This window comes from Mustela putorius, unplaced genomic scaffold (genome assembly GCF_011764305.1).
Source record: "Mustela putorius furo isolate JIRA1106 unplaced genomic scaffold, ASM1176430v1.1 tig00000083_pilon_pilon_pilon, whole genome shotgun sequence".
NCBI classification, from domain to species: Eukaryota; Metazoa; Chordata; class Mammalia; order Carnivora; family Mustelidae; genus Mustela; species Mustela putorius.
Genome location: NW_025421273.1, coordinates 15,298,460 through 15,317,356, shown reverse-complemented (window position 1 = coordinate 15,317,356; position 18,897 = coordinate 15,298,460). Strand labels below are relative to the sequence as shown.

The window sequence follows — 18,897 nt, the reverse complement described above, 5'->3', positions numbered from 1 at the left end:
GAAGCCCATAGGGTAAGTGGGAAATTGCTCAGGATTTAACGTTAGGTGAGAAAAATGAGATACAAAATTGTAAATTATGGATCATGATTGGATTGTGATTGGATTATGATTCTGTACAAAACAAGAGTGTGATTCACAGCAACTGCAATGGAGTGCCTTCTTGATATGCAGAACAGACATACAAAACCCAAACTCATGGGGGGACAAAGAATATAACCAGACATTCATAGAAAGGGATGCAAAGTATTTATCATAATTAATGATAAAAGAACAGTGGACAGTGGTAGACTGAATTTGACTTATCAGATTTGCATGGATTTTGTAGAAGAAATACAACCCAATGGCACAAGCACGCAGAGAGCTAGAGACACGGGGATTGTGGGCATGCAAGGTGCATCTTTCAGGAAAGTAATTTGGCTGTAAGTGTCACGAGCCTTGAAAAATGTTAAAACGTCGATCTTGTAATTCCATCTCTGGAAATCTAAGGAAACAATTAGAAATGCAAACAGACGTTTATATACAAAGATGTTCACCATAACACTACCTAGAGTAGAGCAAACAGAAAACCCAAGTGCCCAATAAAAAGAAAATAACTGAACAAGTTAACCATTACACTGTACATTACAAGCCCTGAAAAGTTATTAATGAAAAGTAATGATCAGTCATAAAATGTTAAGTGAAAATAGAAGGATTCCACCTAACTGCCATCGTATAACTATATAAGGAGAAAATCATCCAAATCGACAGAGCAATAATCCTTAACATGAATGTAAGCAGTGACTGGGGTAAGCTCAAGAAGAAAAAAGATTTTTTCCTTCTCTTGATGTTCTGACTTTTTTGCAATGGGGCAAATATTCTTTTATAATGAGAAAATACAGCATATGTTATCTTAAAAATGGAAAACACCCTTGCGTTCTCTTTGGAGCATTTCCTTCATTTGAAGCAGCCTCTTCCGAGAGCATCCAGAACTGCCCCTCTCCAGACTGACCATTCCCGCCATAGTTCATTTTTTCCCTACTCTTTGCTTTGTGTATCTTCAGTTCAATTCACCTCAACACAATGCACACTGTAGTGTCTACACCATGCAGGGACATGTGGTGTGAGTCCAAACAGAAGGGAATTGGGGTGGGATACAGAGATGGATAGATACAATCTCCCTCCCTCCACCCCAGAGAGCTCAGGGTGTAATACAAGAGCAAGACAGAGAACCAATGTCCCATAAGCCAACAACAATGGAGAAGGTGCCCCCAGAGTAACCTGATATAGACATTCAAGGAACAAGTAATTTTGATTGGGGAAATTGGAGAAGCTACGAGTTGAGCTTGGGTAGCTGGATAGAAGAAAGGCATTCCTGGAAGTGGGGAGTAGTGCCTGAGCACAGGCCCAGCAGTGCAGCAGACTTCAGGGGATGAATCCAAGATAATGGTAAAAAATGAGAAATGAGCCTAGGTCACTGAGGGCCTTGAGTGCCAGGCTAAGAAAATCAGATTTTTTTCTGTGAACAGGGGGATATCTCCAAAGGGCTTGAAGGAGAAGAGGACAGACTCCTCAAAGAGGATCTCCTTTTTCCATTGTATATGCCGCAGTGTGTAGCTCATAGCTGGACTCACAAGAAATGCAGATAAAGGGATTTTTAAGTCCATATACTGAGACCCACCAAAGAACCAGGGATTCCAGAACTATACCCCCATTATGAAGCTTTAACTGACCTTTGTCCTGCACCAGCACCTCCAACTCCTCCCGAACACCATCGTACCAGCTTGTGATGTCCACATGGAGGGAATAGTCGCAGCAGGATTTGGTGTCAGCTGCCTCATGCCATTTCTCGAAGGAGGTCAGAAGGCTAGACCCAGGTTCAGGGACAACATGGTCAACTGTGAAAGAAAAATATGCATCACATTCCAAAATGCATAGGACCTGAACTATTCCAATGGTAGCCTCAAATACCCTCTTCACCCCATCATCATCATGATCACACCATCATCACCACTATCATCACCATTGACATCATCATCATCACCACTTTAATCATCACCCTCGCAATCAACACCTCATCAACACCATCACCATCATCAACACCATTCCCAACATCATCATCACCATTACCATGATCATTATGTCATCATCACCATCATCATCATCATCACCACCATCACCATCACTATTATCAATATCTCCATCATCATCACCATCAACATAATCATCACCATCACCATCACCACCCTCTCCATCATCACTCCCATCACCATCATCAATATTGCCATCACTGTCACATCATTACCAAAACCATCAGCAGTGACATCGTCACCACCGTTGTCATTGTCATCGGCAGCAACAGCAGCAGTATCACAACTATTTATTGAATGCTTATTATGCCTCAGACACTGCCACCAGGCTTTCCATAAATTATCTCATTAAATCCTCACAACCATCCTGTGAAGTCAATATTAATATCTCCAGTGGCTGAAGAAGAAACTGAGGCTCAAAGAGGGTAAGGAACTTGTCGAAAGTCACACAACTAGGTAAATGGTAGGAAGAAGACCTACGGAGTCCTGTCAGCTGCAGTTGGAACCCCTTCCCACTACTCCATGCTGCCACAGCTGAAAGGTACACAACCTTATAAACTAAAAGCATGTTAACTTCATCACCTCTTTTCAAAATAAAATCTTAAATGTAAAGCAAATGAAAGCGGAGATGCCTGACTTTTAAACCCCACTTGACTTTGCATATCCGTCTAGCTACTACCCTGTTTCCCTAACATCTACCCTTCACAGCCAGACATCTATAAAGTGCAGCTTTATTCTCTGCCCACTCATTCCTCTACTGTCGAAATCATCAGCCTCTGCACTTAATTCAATCTCAATGTCTCTAGATTTAATGGAAACATTCTGTCCTGACTCCAACGGACCTCCTGGGACACAGTGAATCACTCCCTGCTCTTGGCTTCCATGACAACATGGCTTTCTGGCTTTTATTCTACTTCTGTGGCCATTTTTCTTCAGTCTCCTTGTAGACTCTTCTGCCTCTACTTGGCCATTAAATGGTCAAATTCCCTATGGCTTGGTCCACCCTTCAATGCACCTGCTCATTAAAATGTACCATTCCCTCTTAGCTGCAGAACTCTGACCTCAGCTCTTTCCCTGACCTCACCACCAAAAAGACTCAAAAGCACATCAAGATTAAAATGTCCCAAGCCTCATGCAACATTGTTCCCCCTTCCCCTTGCAAATCTGGTCCCTACAACCCCTTCAGCTTGAGGCTACCATCTTAATTCCACAACAAGGATCCCAAGGGTCATTCTTGACTCTTTCCCTCAGGTACTCCCATCACCCATCACCAAGTACTTATATTTTCCTCCTACATATCCCCAGAGCTGTCTATCTCTGTCCACCTCCATGGCACTCCTCATCCTAGCTACCCTCTTCTGTCAGCTGAGCTACTACAATCACTTCCCCCTGGTCCAGCCACATCTGATCTAGGCCACTCTATTTTGGTCTCTTTAAAACCCAAAGCAGATGGCATCATTCCTTGCTTGAACTTCAATGCCTGCTCATTGCCCATTTGAAAAAGTCCAAAATTCTTACCTCAGCCATCAAGACCCATCAGTACCACCCTCACCTTCTAGTCTTACCTCACATGATCCCATCTCTGAATCTCTGCACTCATGCCTCACAGGCCTTCTTCTGTCTCTTCAATGCAAGCTGTGTCCTCCCATCACAGGGGCTTCACACATGCTGTTCCCTCTTCCTGGAGCCCTGCTCCCCTCCACCCTCTTCACCCAGTGAATTCATACTCATCCTTCAGACCTCTGCATGAATGCTGCATTTTCAGGGAAGCCTTCCCTGAGCTCTCTGCTCCTCAGCTCAAAGCTCTTTGCACCCCTTTATATTGTAGTCCTAGTCACAGATTACAGACATGTGCGTATAGTTACACATGATCTGTATAACTCCCCATAAGACTGCAAGCACTGGGGTACCAGCACCATGTCCACTTTGGTACTTCCCTCCCCTAACACGTAGCACAGAGCCACCCTCAATAAGTATCTGTTGGATGACAACATGGGGTGGGGACTCAGAACCTTCCCACCCCTCATGATGGTCCTCCTAGTGCTTCCACGAGTTCTTGGGGTTCCATGAAACACATTGTAAAAATCACCCTTTTCCAGATGGGGTGGATAAAGCCCCTGCCCTAAGGGTCTCAAAGGAGCAAAGCAAGACCCTTGAGATCCTGACTCTTGATTTGGGGCTCTGTCTCTACTCCACATAGGTCCCCTGAGCCTGTAACTTCCCTCTCCACTTCCCAGCACTGTGTGAGCTTCTATCTCCAAGTATTTGCCACATGTCATGCACGACACCCAGGAACCTCATGTGTGTCTTCCAGCAATGCTATGCTTGGGGAGACTCAGATAATAAAGCCCATCCTACAGATGAGAAAGCTGAGGCACAGGGAGGCTAAATACTGCCCACAGTCACACTGGTGCTGAGTGGCAGTGATCAGGATCAAACCCGGAGAGCTGGGGTCCAAGTCCAAATCCATCCAGGTCCAACACTGGGGCTCCTCCCACTTTCCCAACCAGCACACAAAAGGCTGTCTTGTGGAGAAGGGACCAGGACTGTGCTTGCCTCATGAGCTGGGCCATTCCCTCCTGAATCAGGGGGACAAGGAGGCTCTGACACATGAGCTCCACCTGCCATGGCCAACTCTAGCCCAGCATACTTCCAAAGGGATTCCTAGGAGAGAGAGAGATGGGCAGCCAGAGAGCCTAACAGTTGAAAGAACACTGAAAATCAACTGTTGCTTACTTATTAATTAAAATAATTTATTAAAATGGAATCCAAGAGGGGCACCTGGGTGGCTCAGTTGGTTAAGTGTCTGACTTCAGCTCAGGTCATGATCTCAGGGTCCTGGGATCAAGCCCTGTGTTGGGCTCCCTGCTCAGCAGGGAGTCTGCTTCTCCCTCTCCTTCTGGCTTTCCCCACTGTTCATGTCTCTCTCTCTCTCTCTGTCCAATAAATAAATAAAACCTTTAAAAAAATAAAAATAAAATAAAATAAAATAGAATCCAAGAAAGAAAAGCTACTTCAAAAACTACAGGAGACTACAAAATACTGTAGAAGAATCCAGGATCCCAGGAAACCTCTGTGCTAGATGGCTTTGTTTGTACACAATGCCTCCTCCCTTCTCACCTTCACCAGGGTTCATGGTGGGCAGAGTGCAATCCCAGGGACTTTGGGCTCTGCCATGCAACTTGCCTTGGCCAACAGAACTTCAGCATGTAAGTGAAGACATGAGGTGGTAAGAGGAATGGCAAGTTTCTACCAGACTCCTCTTGTACTTCTGCTGTCTGCCAGGAAAAGGGGATGGTTGAGCTGGGTGTTGGTTCCAGGGTGGGAGCTCCTTGGTGCCCATCTGAACCCAACCCAAATCCTGAGGCAGAATCACTCCATCCTGCTTCTAGTCCCTCCGATCATTCACCAAGAGAACAAGTGACACTTGAAGTCTGGGGACTATTCATTATGTAGCGTTATCTTGGCATTACTGCATCAACACTGATTAGAACAACCACTTTCCCACTGTGTCACCTTCAGCAACTTTTTTCAGCCTCTCCTCTCCCATCTTTCTTCATAACACCTATATCCCTTGTCCCAAAACTTTAGCCATGTGCACACCAGGTTCAGGAATTTTTTGCTTTATTTCCCTACAAACCATATCATTCTTTCCTTAATACTTTTCTTTAGATCAGCTCACCATTTCTAAAAATTTAAATGCTAATTTCAATCTCACCCAATGCAACAGCACCCATGATGTGCTAGTGCTAGTTATTTATCTTCCAATGCATTAAAATAATTTAAACTTTTAAGTGTCTGGATTGCCTATAAAATCCTCTCTCTACCACCAGTGCCAGTCTTTATGGTAGGTTGTGGTGAGAATTACATGAATTGGTCCCCTGAGCAAACTGCCTAGTGTAGATTGAGAATGTGGTGTTTCTGCTGCCACTGGTGATGATGAACCAAAGTCACGGCCCATGTGCCTAAGGCAGGGGTTCAACTCACTGATCATCGTGGTCCCGCCTGCCAGCGCTGCCCTGGTCCCTTGGAAGAAGTCATCGGCAGCGGTCATCCCCTGGGACGGCTTCTGCAGGTACGTGTTGACATCGATACCTCCAGGAATCACCATCCGTCCATTGGCCTCGATGGTCTTCACTCCACCAGGAACTATTAAGTTCTCTCCTATTTGTCTGGAAACAACCAAATTGGCCTTTGGTTCTTAAAGGAAAGACAACATGGCAGCCAACTGTGCAGCTTCAGTTCCATTAGGTAAACATTCCTGAGCCAGGTCCTAGGCAGGGTGCTGGGTAGGCAGAGAATGCTCAGGCAGGGGTAGGAAGTACAAGGTGGTGGGCTGCTTCACCAGTCCAGGAATCCGGGAAGTCTTCCAGGGGATGGTGGTGGCAAAGGGTCCTCAGACTAGCCTAGAACTCCAGAGTTCTTAGAACACTTTTATCAACCACTTTGATGATCCAGATTGCAGGAGACACGGTGTACCGTCCCCTAGCTCTGCAGACCATGAGAGGTAGTGTTACAGGCTGAAGTGGGACCCTCCCAAAAACTGTATGTTGATGCTCTAACCCCAAGGACCTCAGAATGTGACTGTATTTGAGGGCTGGCCCTTTACAGGGACAATAATGGTAAAATGAGTTTGTCCCTGTGGGCCCTAATCCAATAGGCTTGGTGTCTTTGTAAGAAGAGGAGATCAGAACACAGACCCGTATAAAGGGTTGACCACATGAGGACACGGGGAGAAGATGGCCTTCTACACTCCAAGGAGAGAGGCCTCAAAGAAACCAACCCACCCACCTCTTGATCTCAGACTTCCAGCCTCCAGACCCACAAGAGAATGAACATCTGTTGTTTAAACTGCCCAGTGTGTGTGGTATGTTGTTACAGCAGCCGTGGCAAGCTAATGCAGACAGGCAACTGGGATTATCGTTTTCACTCTCCTGAGAACTGACCTCAGGAAAGCTACTTAGCTTCCCAGTCCCTGCAAGAAAAAGCCACAAACATCGTAGCACCTGACTGGAGGGAATCACACTGGGGACAGCAGAATTTTTCTGAACCCGCTGACATCCCTTCTGTTCCCCAACCTGTTAGGTGCCAGAAGGGGTAGAAATTCCAAAGGGAGGGAGAAGGGAGAAGAGCCTAAGAATTTGGAAGACTTGCCCCCTACTGTGGCAGCTGTTTCATCTGTTGGAACCACAGGCAGGAGACATATTGGAAGGGAGGCTCAGCCAGAACTAGGACAAAGAAGAGAGCCTCCAAGGTCAATGCCTGGTGAAGACCACAAGGTCTGAACAGGAGCACATTTTATTTAAAAAAAAAAATACAGTGGCTCTGAACTCTTGAGATGAGGCAACAATACTGTAAGATACAGAAAACACCTGTAATGAAGATACAGGCAAGTATTGCTGCAGGGACCACCATGTCAGGTCCCAAAGAGAATCCACACTCGAGCAGCTGAAGAAGACGATCCTGGCTCCTCTGGACCCCTGCACAGGGCTGGTCTAAGCAAGTTATGGTGGGTGGGAAGAGGGCTCCTCTTGGGCTCTCCCACAGAATTGGGGCATCGTACTCTGTCCTGAAACTGAAAATAATTCTAGCAAAAACACGGGTCTAGGGACCACTACCGTGACCACGGCCACAAGCACAGGCAACTGGTGCTGCAGCCTCTAATGCCATGTCCTTCCCTCTCTCACCTCCAACTCGATGTGCAGACTCCAGCTGTGCCTGATCCTCCTACTGTCCAGCTCCAAACACGTGGAGATACGTTAGGAGCTGAAGAGCAGGGGGTCCAGGAGGAGATGGCCCCCAACCTTTCACCTGGAGCAGGTTACCCCTGAGAGCCAGCTCTCCTAAGCACTTTCCAGATCATTTCATTTCATGCTTCAACTGGCTTTTTGAGAAAACGGGATCCTGTTCAAATGGTTAATGCTGGCAAAGGCTTGGGTGTGACCCAGAGTGGGCATTGGGCTATACACACATACAGTGTGTGGGTACATGGAGCCTGAGTGGATGTGTGACTCAGTCACCGTGTTGCAGTGCCAAGTACTACCGTTAGGGGCGGGGCCCATTTTAAAGGCATGACAGTTGCTTCTCTTTATAAGAAGTAAACACATTCTGCTAAGGGGGAAAATGGAATTCAGAGAGGTATGTTGACTTGTCCAAGGCTGCACAGCAAGTCAGTGGTGGGTATGGACTCAAGCCAAGTTCCCCCAAGTCTAATATAATATCTAGCCTCTGCCCACCAGCCTTACTTGCCTTCCGGCGTCTCTTACATCGAAGGAGCAGGTTCTCCCCAGACTGGGATTAACCCAGATGGAACTGCCAATGCATTAGGAGAAAGAACACAAATGGCTCTCCATGGCAGTATGTGCAGAACAGGAGGCTCCAAGGATTAGCCAGAACTATTCTCCCTCCCCGCAACCCCACCACCACCCTCGCCCCCCACACAAGTGCTCTGTGGCTAGCGTCTGAGTCACCAGCCCTCGCAAACTGGATGGAACCCTCAATGAATCCTAACCGATTTAACACAAACACAGCTGACACGCTTTCAGGAAAACTGGGCAAATGGCCACAAAAGAGAAGAATTCTTGGTGTTCAATCAAAGGGAAGGAGCATAACTGAGCCTCCTTATGCCAGGCTGTGCCTGAGGTCAGTATAGGCGGTCCCTCTGGGTCTCAGCCCTCCCACCCCTGCCCCCCAGCCAGCAGGGCTCCATGCTCCAAATGACCATCCAGAGACTCGCTCTGCTTAGTGAGGTGTGGGGAGGAGAAAGAGTCAAATAAAAAGGGGTTTCTGACTAAGAGGAATTGACAAATAATGAATGGTAGACACTGCATATTTCCTGAACAACTCGGTCTACCAAAGTCCCTAAGACTCCAGGTGTTCACTCATATAGCAAGCACTTAATAAATACAGCTTGCCCGGTAAGCACTTGCTTCACATATACACATCTTGAACTGCAAGGCTCCTGCAGAGCTAACCTCAATCCCATGTGACAGGTGGGTAGGTGGACTTGCAAAAGGGTCAGCATCCTTTACCCCATGCCCCAGAACCCTGAGGCCCCACAAAACAGAGTTCACCCCGGAGTGGCTGTCTCTATCGAAGCAGGGGGTTGACCTAGAAACATCACTCCCCCACCACCTCTGTCTCTCTCCCTCTCGTTCCAGCCTGTACTATGACCAAGAGCCCAAGGTCCTGCTGCCTGACAGGCCAGGGTTCCTCTGCTACACTTCCTATCAATACTTCTGGTACCTCTCGTATCTGGCACTGACTAAGGCCATGTCCCTAGTCAGGGTCAAGTGCAGCTTGGGGACTGTGGGGACAGGCACACAGGCTGGCCAGCAGAGGAATGCTGCCAGCGTGGGCATCAGGGAAAGCTTCCTGGAGGAGGAACCACATGAGCAAGACCCACAGGACAGATAGAGGTGGGGAGTGAGGGGGGCGGAGGGCAGTGAAATGAGAACGTGGGGTGGGGCAAGGTGTTCCAGCCAGAGGTGCAAGGTTCCAGGTGAGAGCTGCTGGGCTAAGTCAGCGGGTACCATGTTTTCAGTGTGGCTGGGAAGAAGCAAGAGGAAGGAATCCAGTGGAAGAAGAAAGGCTTGGGCAGGACTTGAAATGGTCGGAATCGGGACTGGAGTTGGGGTAGGCAGAGGGAGGCAGAGAAGGGCTCCATGCTCTCCCGAGCTCTTCACTGGACAGGTTGTGGACATGGTCTCTCCATGTTCATGGCCATCCACCGCTCCCTCTTATCCCCTCACCTACTCCCCCCTCCCCTCTTCCCTGCCTCCCTCCTCCTTCCTCCCTTCTAACCTTCCCCTCTCCACCCCCTCCCCACTCCTCCTCCTCATCAAAGCCTACAGGGCACCAGATGGTCCCGTTAACAGACCCCATTTCCACTTGACCTTCACCTCATTCACACTCCCCTCTGCCTTTCCTTCCTGCTTCAGCAGCCCAGGCTGGAAGCTGAGACAGTCTCTGGCTCCTGCTCTTCCAGACTCCAGGGGAAGATGCGGAGCAACGAGTGAAACCAGGGCACTCACCATGTGAAAGAAAGAGAGTTGAACCTCTCCGTGAATAGCCAGTAAAATGTGGTCGCCCCATCAAAACCAGTCTGGTGTTGTGGGCTGAGCTGGGAGCCCCCTAACTTCTATGTTGAAGCCCTGACCCCCAGCATCTCAGAATGTGACTGTATTTGGAGACGGAGCTTCTCAAGAGGTGACTACATTAAAATGAGGCCATTTGGGTGGGGCCCTTATCCAACAGGAGGGATGTCCTGTGCACATGCGCACATGGGACGACCCTGTGAGCGCAGGGTGGGAAGACACCCTCCAAAACCCAAGGAAAGAGATCTCAGACGGAACCGTCGTCACCAGCGCCCTGAGCCAGGACTGGCAGCCTCCAGTCTGGGAGAGGTAAATGTCTCTTGTTTCAGCTGCCCAGCCTGGGGTTTTTTGTTACAGTGACCGAGCAGATGGAACACACTGGGATGTCACAGCGAGAGAGGAAGCCAAAAGGGACAAGGTGCAGGAACCCTCCAGCCCAGTGCAGACCATGGCCCTGTCCTAACATTCTTCCTTTTTCTCCTGGCTCCCTCCACCCAATCCAGACACTGTGGGCAGGTCACAGAGCTGTGAAGTCAGTCCTGTGTATTAGGGGGGCCTCTGCGCCTTGCCCCGAGCTGACAATGTGGGGCAGCATTTGGACCTCACTGTCCTGCCAGGTGTACTTCCCACCTCCTTTTGCTTCTGATGGCCTGCATAGGGCTGGTGCAGCGGGAACATTCCAGAATCTCTAGCCCCTCCCCACCTGCAGTTTCGACCTCCCCAAACCTTTGTATCCCTGATATTCACAGCACCGTCATTCTGGGCAGAACTCTAAGGTCCCAGCAGCCTGGGGAGACTGGCTTTTCTTTTTTTTTTTTAAAGAATTATTTGAGAGAGAAAAAGAGACTGAGACAGCAAGCAGAGGTAGACAGAGACAAGCAGACTCTGCTGAGCAGGGAGTCCAACACAGGACTCCATCTCACAACTCCTGAGCTAAAATCAAGAGTTAGATGGTCAAGCAACCAAGCCACCCCAACACCCCAAGACTGGCTTCTTAAAACCCATGTTTTGGGGATGCTGGGCAGGCTCAGTCAGGGGAGCAAGCAGCTCTGGATCTCAAGGTCTTAAGTTTGAGCTCCACATCGGGCGTAGAGCTTACTGAAAAAAAAAAAAAGGTGTGTTTTGGTCAACTCACTTTATAAGTCCATCTTCCAGGTAGACATCGGCATAGAAGGACTGATCATCATTGATGATCCGTCCACCCTTGATGAGGAGCCGGTCACTCTGAAAAGCCAAGCAAAATATCAAGTGTCACTAGGGAAAAGCCAAGAATTTTTGTTTTAACTTTTAATAATAAAGTTATCCAAGTATTTTCAAAAGTAAAGAAATGGCATAATAAAGTCCCCTCACGCCCATCACCCAGACTCAAAAGCCTCAGTGACTGGCTACTCACATTTCACTTATTCTACCCCCCCCTCACCCACCCCACTGCTCCAACACTTTAGTCTTCTTCTTGCTCAGGTATTGTAAAATAAATCCCAAACAGCATAACCCACCACCTAGAAATACCTCGGGATACATCTCCAACCATTAAGGAATTTCTAAATAATCGGAAGCACAACCCATCATGTCAATGGACCCAATTCACAGTAATCCTTTCCTAGGTGTTAAGAGCCCACCCTCAATTTTACGTGGCTTTACAGTGGGTGATTCGAGCGGGGCTCTGTCTTCAGTCCCCACCCTGATCTGCCTCTCCGTGGCCTGCCAAGATCTATACCAGCCTTCCTTCCCCTCTGACGCCGTTCATTTGCTGAAGAAATGAGATCATTCATAGAACAGGAGTTTATTAGGGTGTTATTACTGAATAGAATAAAACTCCATTTAGAGACCTTCTAAAAGCTAACAGAGAGACTATAAACTAAAGATAACTCCCCCAGAACAACCTCCAGTCAAACATCTGAGGTTTCTCTCCGCCGTTCTCCTCGACGCCCCATGGTTGTGATGACTGTTAGCATGCCTCCACTCATCCGTGCCCACATTACGCACTGGCTCACTGCCTCAGCTCTCAGCATAGGGCCAGGCCCTGAGGGGCCAGGACGGAGCAGGGACAGAGACGGAGGTGCTCTCCTGGAGTGGACGGTGGGAGAGGCAGAGGCATAAGAAGCCACGGGTTTACAGGGTTACAAGAGGAAAAGGGGAGGGCGCCCACCATGGGAGCAAAGAGAAGGTGCTGCTACCCTTACCAGGAACCAGACCAGGCCAGCTCACACCTAAAAAAGTATGTTGAGATGAGTTGTTCCAAACAAGCAGTAGGGAAGAAGGCCAGGGAAGGCAAACCTTCAGAGTCTAGACAGAGACAACTGGTAGCCAAGGTCCATAGGCAGCAAAAAACACAGCAAATTCTAGGAGCCAAAAAGGACACAACTATCTCCTTTTTGCATTGTATCATAAGAGAGTCCCCAAGTTATTACCGGTTCTTCAAAATCATAAGTGACTACAAAATATTCCATCTTCTGGATACACAATAAATTGTTTAGTGATCTGTCTACTGTTGGACACTTATTTTCATGTTTTTACAATGGTATGTATTGCTGCAATGACCATTTCTGCACACAAAGCTTTTCGTTCAGCTTGAATTGTTAGAATCAATTCCCAGAAGCATAACAACTGGGTCAAACAGTATAAACCTCATTGATGGCCCTTGATAAATATGATGAAATAGCTTCCCAAAAGTATTGCTCCAATTTGCCACGCATAAAATCAGCAAGCACCCTACATTATCATTAATACCTATTTGTTAATTTGCATTTCTTGGAGGTTGAGAATTATTTTGTCCTGTGCTTATTAATACTTGCACTATCTCCCAGCTGGAGATGCAGGGATGAATGAAACACACAGCCTCTGTCTTTAAGCCCCAGCCTTTGGGTAGGGAGAGAGACAAGTCAATAGACACTTCCCATGGAGTGTCTTCCATAGGTTTCCCTGAAAGCAGAGCCTGAGACAAAGGATTGGAGGCCGATAATGTCTATGGAGATGACTGCACAAACCGGAGTGAGGAAGTAGGGAGAGGCAGGCAAGCACACAAATCAAATACAGAGTGTTCCCTGATCTGGCAAACAGTGGCGTTAACTGGGGTTTGATCCCATCAGGACCCTCTGAGGAACTGTACAGAATACAGCCCAGAGTGGTCCCTGTGGTCTCAGGGCATCAGCCATGAGAGGAAGGCAGAAGACACTACACAAGCGCAGAGAACAAGGGTTAACCCAAACTAAAGAATCAGGGAAGGCTTACTGAACAGAAACAGGGCATGCAGACTGCCGCTCAGGACCCTCTTGTGGCATTGTGCATCAGCTCTGTATTTCCTTCAGAGTGAAAGCCAAGGTTAGTGAGACTCGATGTAATCTGGAATCTCACTACCTAGGCAATGTTCACTCTCTCACTTGCTTCAGGTCTCTGTTCAGCATCACTTACCTGAGAGCCCCCTGGCTGCCCTGTCTGGAACACTAGACACTTCTGTCCTACCAGCAAACCCCACACCACTGCCCACTTTACTTCATAATACCAACTAGAGTACACCCCACACACTATATATTCACATGTTTATCTAAAATGTGACTTGCCCACTGACATCAGAACTGTGGGGCTCCCCCACTGACAGGGTCAGACACAACTCATGGGGGACTACTGCATACACGCTGATGCAGATAATGGTGACAGCTGAAATGGTGCCCTGCAGCTGTCCTGACAAGACTGTTAGCTTCATGGGGGTTAAGATTTTCCCTCTGCATCTCTGATACTCAGACACAGCCTCGCTGGTTGATGGATGGATGGATGGACGGATGGATGGACAGATGGAAGGATGGACAGATGAAGAGATAGATTGATGGGTGGATAGATGGATAGATGAATAGATGAATGGATGGAGGGGAGGATGGATGGACAGATGGACAGATGGATGGATGGACAGATGGACAGAGAGACAGATGAACAGATGGATGGATGAATGGATGGACAGATGGACAGACAGACAGATGGACAGATGGATGGATGGGTATATGGATGGAAGGATGCATAGACAGATGGATGGATGCATGGACAAATGGGTGGGCCCTGAACTGATTCTTGGAGGATCAAGAATGGATCTTGATGGAGAGCAAAGGTATCACAGCCATGAGACAAGGAACTATGGGCCTTGAGGCAGGGAAGACAAGTATGAGCCAACACATACTGCTCCCCAGCAGGATGGGCTCTGGCTTCAAGCTCAACCACTCTCAGGCCCTACAACTTGCCTTTTAGCCCTAAGATAGAAATCAGCCACAACTTGCACAATCCCCCTCCAGGGCCAAGGAAAGAGGAGGTTGGGGCTCTACATATCCAAAAGGAGAGATAAAATAGTGTGCAGATTTCCCCAGGCTCCAGAAAGCAGGGAAATGTGAGTCATTAGCAGCAGCTGGTGCATGGCTTCCAGAACATGGTCCCCCCATGGGGGCTCTGTCACATTTAATAGAGGACTTTACAGGCTCAGCCTGAAAGGTAGTATTTAAAGTACAGTGCACCAGAATATCAGCCCCACACTTCTCTTCCTAGAATCAGATGGTGCAGCTTGTGTTCAAATCCACCTCCATCCCCAGTTACTGGCAGATAGTGTATGTAGCTACTGCAAGGGGTCCCTTCTGGGGTTCTCAAGGGGAAAGTGTATTTCTAAACCAGCATGTCCATAGCAAGGCAAGAGCTGAAGTCACTTCTTCTTTTTCTTCCTTAACATTAGCAGTGCCTTTGCCTTTTAGTTGGTATTTTTGGAATCATGCTCTTTGAATTCTAGCACAGAGGCATTTAAGTAGATGCTATTCCCAAAGGGGAATCACAGGTGTAGTGAGTTTAGAAAATTCTGGGTTAAGCAGAAACAAAGATCATTTATACAACTGGAATTCCCAGATTCTCTATTTTATTGATGTATAATGTGAATATGTAAGAAGGGAGCTGAATTTACATATTTTCCAAACATAGATCTTTTTGTGGTATGGAAAATTTGACAAGGATGTTTCCCCAGACAACACCTTAGAAATTGTGCTTTACAAGAGTTAAGCTCCCCAAGCCCTTTGGCACTGAGTGGCTCTTATGGAACGTTAGGTCTGATCTGACCTCAGATGGAAACATGGCTTTGAGACGGGGCAGCTTCACACATTCACATAACTAATAAGGGTCTAGCATAGACCCAAGGTTCCCTAACTTTCCGCCTAGCACTGTCTCTATCAAACATCATTCTGCCACATCTTAAAACATTTCCACACTCTAGAATCCATGACACTCATAATCAGATACAGTTTAGAAAGAACCAGGGGTCTATGAGCCAAGGACCCAGCATTTTAGGGCTCCCTTTCTTCATGCAGGAAATCTAAGTGTAAGATCTCACAATAAGAGTGAATTTGATGGTACATAATTTTTAAGAATTCAACAAAGTAGAAGTCACACATTTAAAAGAGAATGATACCCTGCTCTCACAAATAGCATATATGAACAATGATGAGCTTTGTATAACAACCAGTGTTTAAATACTTGGAAGAAAATGAAATATCTAATCAAAAATTCAACAAAAGTCTAACAGCAGGGTGTGCCAGAGACTGTCATTCATTCCACGGTGATAGCAATGACCTTAAGTGAATTGTGCTCAGCATGCTCCAAGTCCTCGGATCGGTGTTATGGAGGAACAGAATGTCCAGATTCAGATACAAGTTCCAATCTCTGCCCACTTATTATCCATGTGACTTAACCTCTTCTAGACTTAGTTTCTCCATCTGCAAATGGGGACAATCGTCTCTGTCTCATAAGGTGGTTGGGAAAAGTCCATGTAGTATATATATAAAGTGTTTAGCACAAGCCTAGCCCCTGTAAGTACTAGTAGAGTTATGCATTGCTTATTCTTTGCCATCTTCTATAACAGGAACTACACTCAATAACTATTTAAGGAAGCAGTGTGTGCAACTAAAAGATAAAGTGCTTGCCTTTAAGGAGTTCTCGGGCCAGTGGGGAAGACTGTGAAGTGCTGAGGCAGAGAGAAGAGAAGAGATAGGGAGGCGCACAGAGCCCCCTCTTCTAGCTCTTCTCGGGGGAAAATTGCTTATCTGAGCTGGAAGAATGAGTAGGAATTAGCCGTATGGCAAAGGAGAAGAGAGATTGCAGAAAGGAGTATGGCATGGGGACAGGCACAGAGGAAGAAGGAAGCTGGTATGCCAGGGGATCTGTACCTGGTTTCATCTGGCTGAAGTATGCCCTTCGAGTGGGGATGTGGAGCGTGTGCAGGTGCCAGCTCACGGGGACTCTAACCCCATGTGTAGACAGAGTCCAGACTGGTCACCATGATCTCAGTAAGATCAAGCACTAGACAATTTCGCAAAATGTATCAAGGGCCTTAAAACTGTTCATGAACTTTGACCTAAAAATTTAGCATGGGATGTCATGCTCCTGGGAATCTGTCCTCAGGAAAATATCCCCAAAACAGGCCAAAGAATTAAGGACAAAAGTGTGATCCAGAATTAATTACAATCTTATAGCCATACCACTGATGATGATGAGGTATCATTCACCTGCTAAAATATTTCCCTGGGATTTCTAAGGGTGGACAAAAGTGCTAGACAATAAAATGTTAGGTGAAAAAGCAAAATACCAAATTCCGTATATGGTAGTAATTCGGGGTAGGGGGAATAGATCTTTCTGCTAGTAACTGACTCTCCCCAGCAGAGACTGTGGAGGTACCCGCATGTCCCATTGTCCCTTGCACAGCCCTCTGCCACAACACTGAGCCCATGTCAAGGTCACTGTTCATGTGCCCGTCTCCTACAGGACAGGACATCCCTTTGTGGCTAGCAGTGCCTGGGGTAATTCATCTCTAGATCCCCAGGGACCAGCCAGGGGTGTTTAGCAAATGTTTGCTGAGCAGCAGGAGAGGTGGTGAAAGACAAGAGGCTAGGAGAAAGGGAAGAAGAAGAGAATGTTTGAAAAGAAGGAGGAAGGGAATGAGAAGGAGAGGACAGAAGTGGAGATAGAGAGGGAAGGAAACGGACAAGAGGGAAGAAAGGAAGGCAGGAAGAGAGGATGGGGCAAGAAACAGAGAACTGGAGAAAAGAGCAAACAGACACATTAGAAATCTCTTTCTCTGGTTTAAAATTCCCCGAAAGCCTAAGCCTGCTGCCCAGGAAGAGAAGATGCCTTAATGCAAAGCCTGCACAACACAGATGGTGCTGAAGGAAACCCTCAGGAGGGGCCCACATAAACCTTGCTTCTGGACAGTAATCACATCTCTGCCAAAGGTCTGTGAGTCAGAGAAGAAGCCCAGAGAAGGGAAGGGCTTGTCTGCAAACCTGCTATCATCTCCATACAGCCCCAACTGGGAGAGAGCTGGTGCTGGCAGGACGTCTTCACTCTCTTCACAAACACTAAGTACTACGTAGAATGCTGCTTACAAAAATTAGCCCTCAAAGCTTCAGACATCCTTACCAATACAACGGCAAAGTAAACAACAGTCAGCCTCAGCCAGGAGGGGAGGTCTGGGTCACAGTGAAATTTCTGCATCATCGTCTATCCCTGAGTGAAGCAGGAACAACTCCCTGTGTTGTTCTCCCTCCTGCCTGGTGGGAATAAAATCTGTCATCTCCACTGCAAAATCAGAGGGATGGAAAATCCATTAAGGTCTAGGAGGCTTGGAAGAAAAAAGAGGTGATGTGCTAATCAAATCAACACTTACCCAAAAATCACTAGTTTAGCAACCTTGGGCACCTGGAAAATAGCAGAAAACCAAAGCTGTTATTACAGAGACAGGGAAGACAGTGACTATGTCATCAAGGAAGGGACAATTGAGCTGGGTTCTGAAATATGAGAAGTTCAAAGAAGCCAAAAAAGGAGGAGAAGCAGAACCTTCCAGCAAAATAAATAGTATATAAACAGACACAGTGTTCTTAAAGCTCCAGGTTCTACATAGTCTACAAGGAATGCAAAGTGGACGGTGCATGCTGTCCGTGGTCCTGAACCCTCATTGAGCATTGGGACAGCAAGGTTTCTCCAAACCCTGAAGTTGGATGCTGAAGTTGCCTCTCCCTTATCCAGCCTTGTAGTTCTTCTTTCTTGGCTGTTATTTTGTCATCTTTATACTCCCAGAGGACAAAAACAATCGTGAGCTATGTTTCACAATGTATGTAGCTGGTTATATTAGCACTAAGGCTTAATACCACCCTTTCAATACTTTAATTCTCCCACCCCAGGAATTTGGGGGGAGGGCATGCAGCCCCACGTCCCCTCTCCTACAGTTCTTCACTAAGGTGAAATGCTTCACTAATACTCTAAATAATCAGAGTAATGAAATGACCAGTCACTCCTTGGGAAAATGAAGAATCCCTTCCTCCAAAGGACTAGCATGGAAATGAGTCTCAAAAAGATCTGGGAAGCCCCACTTTGATAGAAATGTGCTTGACCATGCACAAACTGCATTCTCTTGCAATAAAAGAAATGTCAAGGTGAGTTTTAAAAGTTACCAGTTCTTCAGACTCTGTAAGCCACTAATGTTGAGGCTTATGTTTACAATCCAAACATTCAACAGGACAGGTAGGCACACCTCACTCATGCATGTACAACTCATAACAAGGCACCTGAACCTAGATGCATTCCCAAAACTGACTGGGATTGTCTGCTAGAAATTCCAATCCAGGTGATTTGTCAAGATTTTCATTTACCAGATGTACATTACAAGCCAAGAATTTGTTACTAACAAACACCTCCAAATAATCTTGATACCGGCCCTCTGT

At 46.9% G+C, this 18,897-nt stretch overlaps 1 protein-coding gene across 3 annotated transcripts in view; it reads right to left on the bottom strand.

The window, feature by feature from the left end:
- Positions 1-18,897, bottom strand: part of CRMP1 (collapsin response mediator protein 1) — a 71,614-nt gene that overhangs the window by 36,158 nt on the left and 16,559 nt on the right. For 2 of the 3 annotated variants that reach the window (XM_045075501.1, XM_045075509.1), the window contains exons 2-4: positions 11,298-11,386; positions 6,054-6,238; positions 1,710-1,874 (exon numbers count right to left, since the gene is read on the bottom strand). In XM_045075501.1, the coding sequence (XP_044931436.1) occupies positions 1,710-1,874; positions 6,054-6,238; positions 11,298-11,386 (439 nt within the window). Of the gene's footprint in view, positions 1-1,709; positions 1,875-6,053; positions 6,239-11,297; positions 11,387-17,596; positions 17,690-18,897 lie in introns of those variants that run through there. The other variant, XM_045075506.1, reaches the window with a different exon arrangement.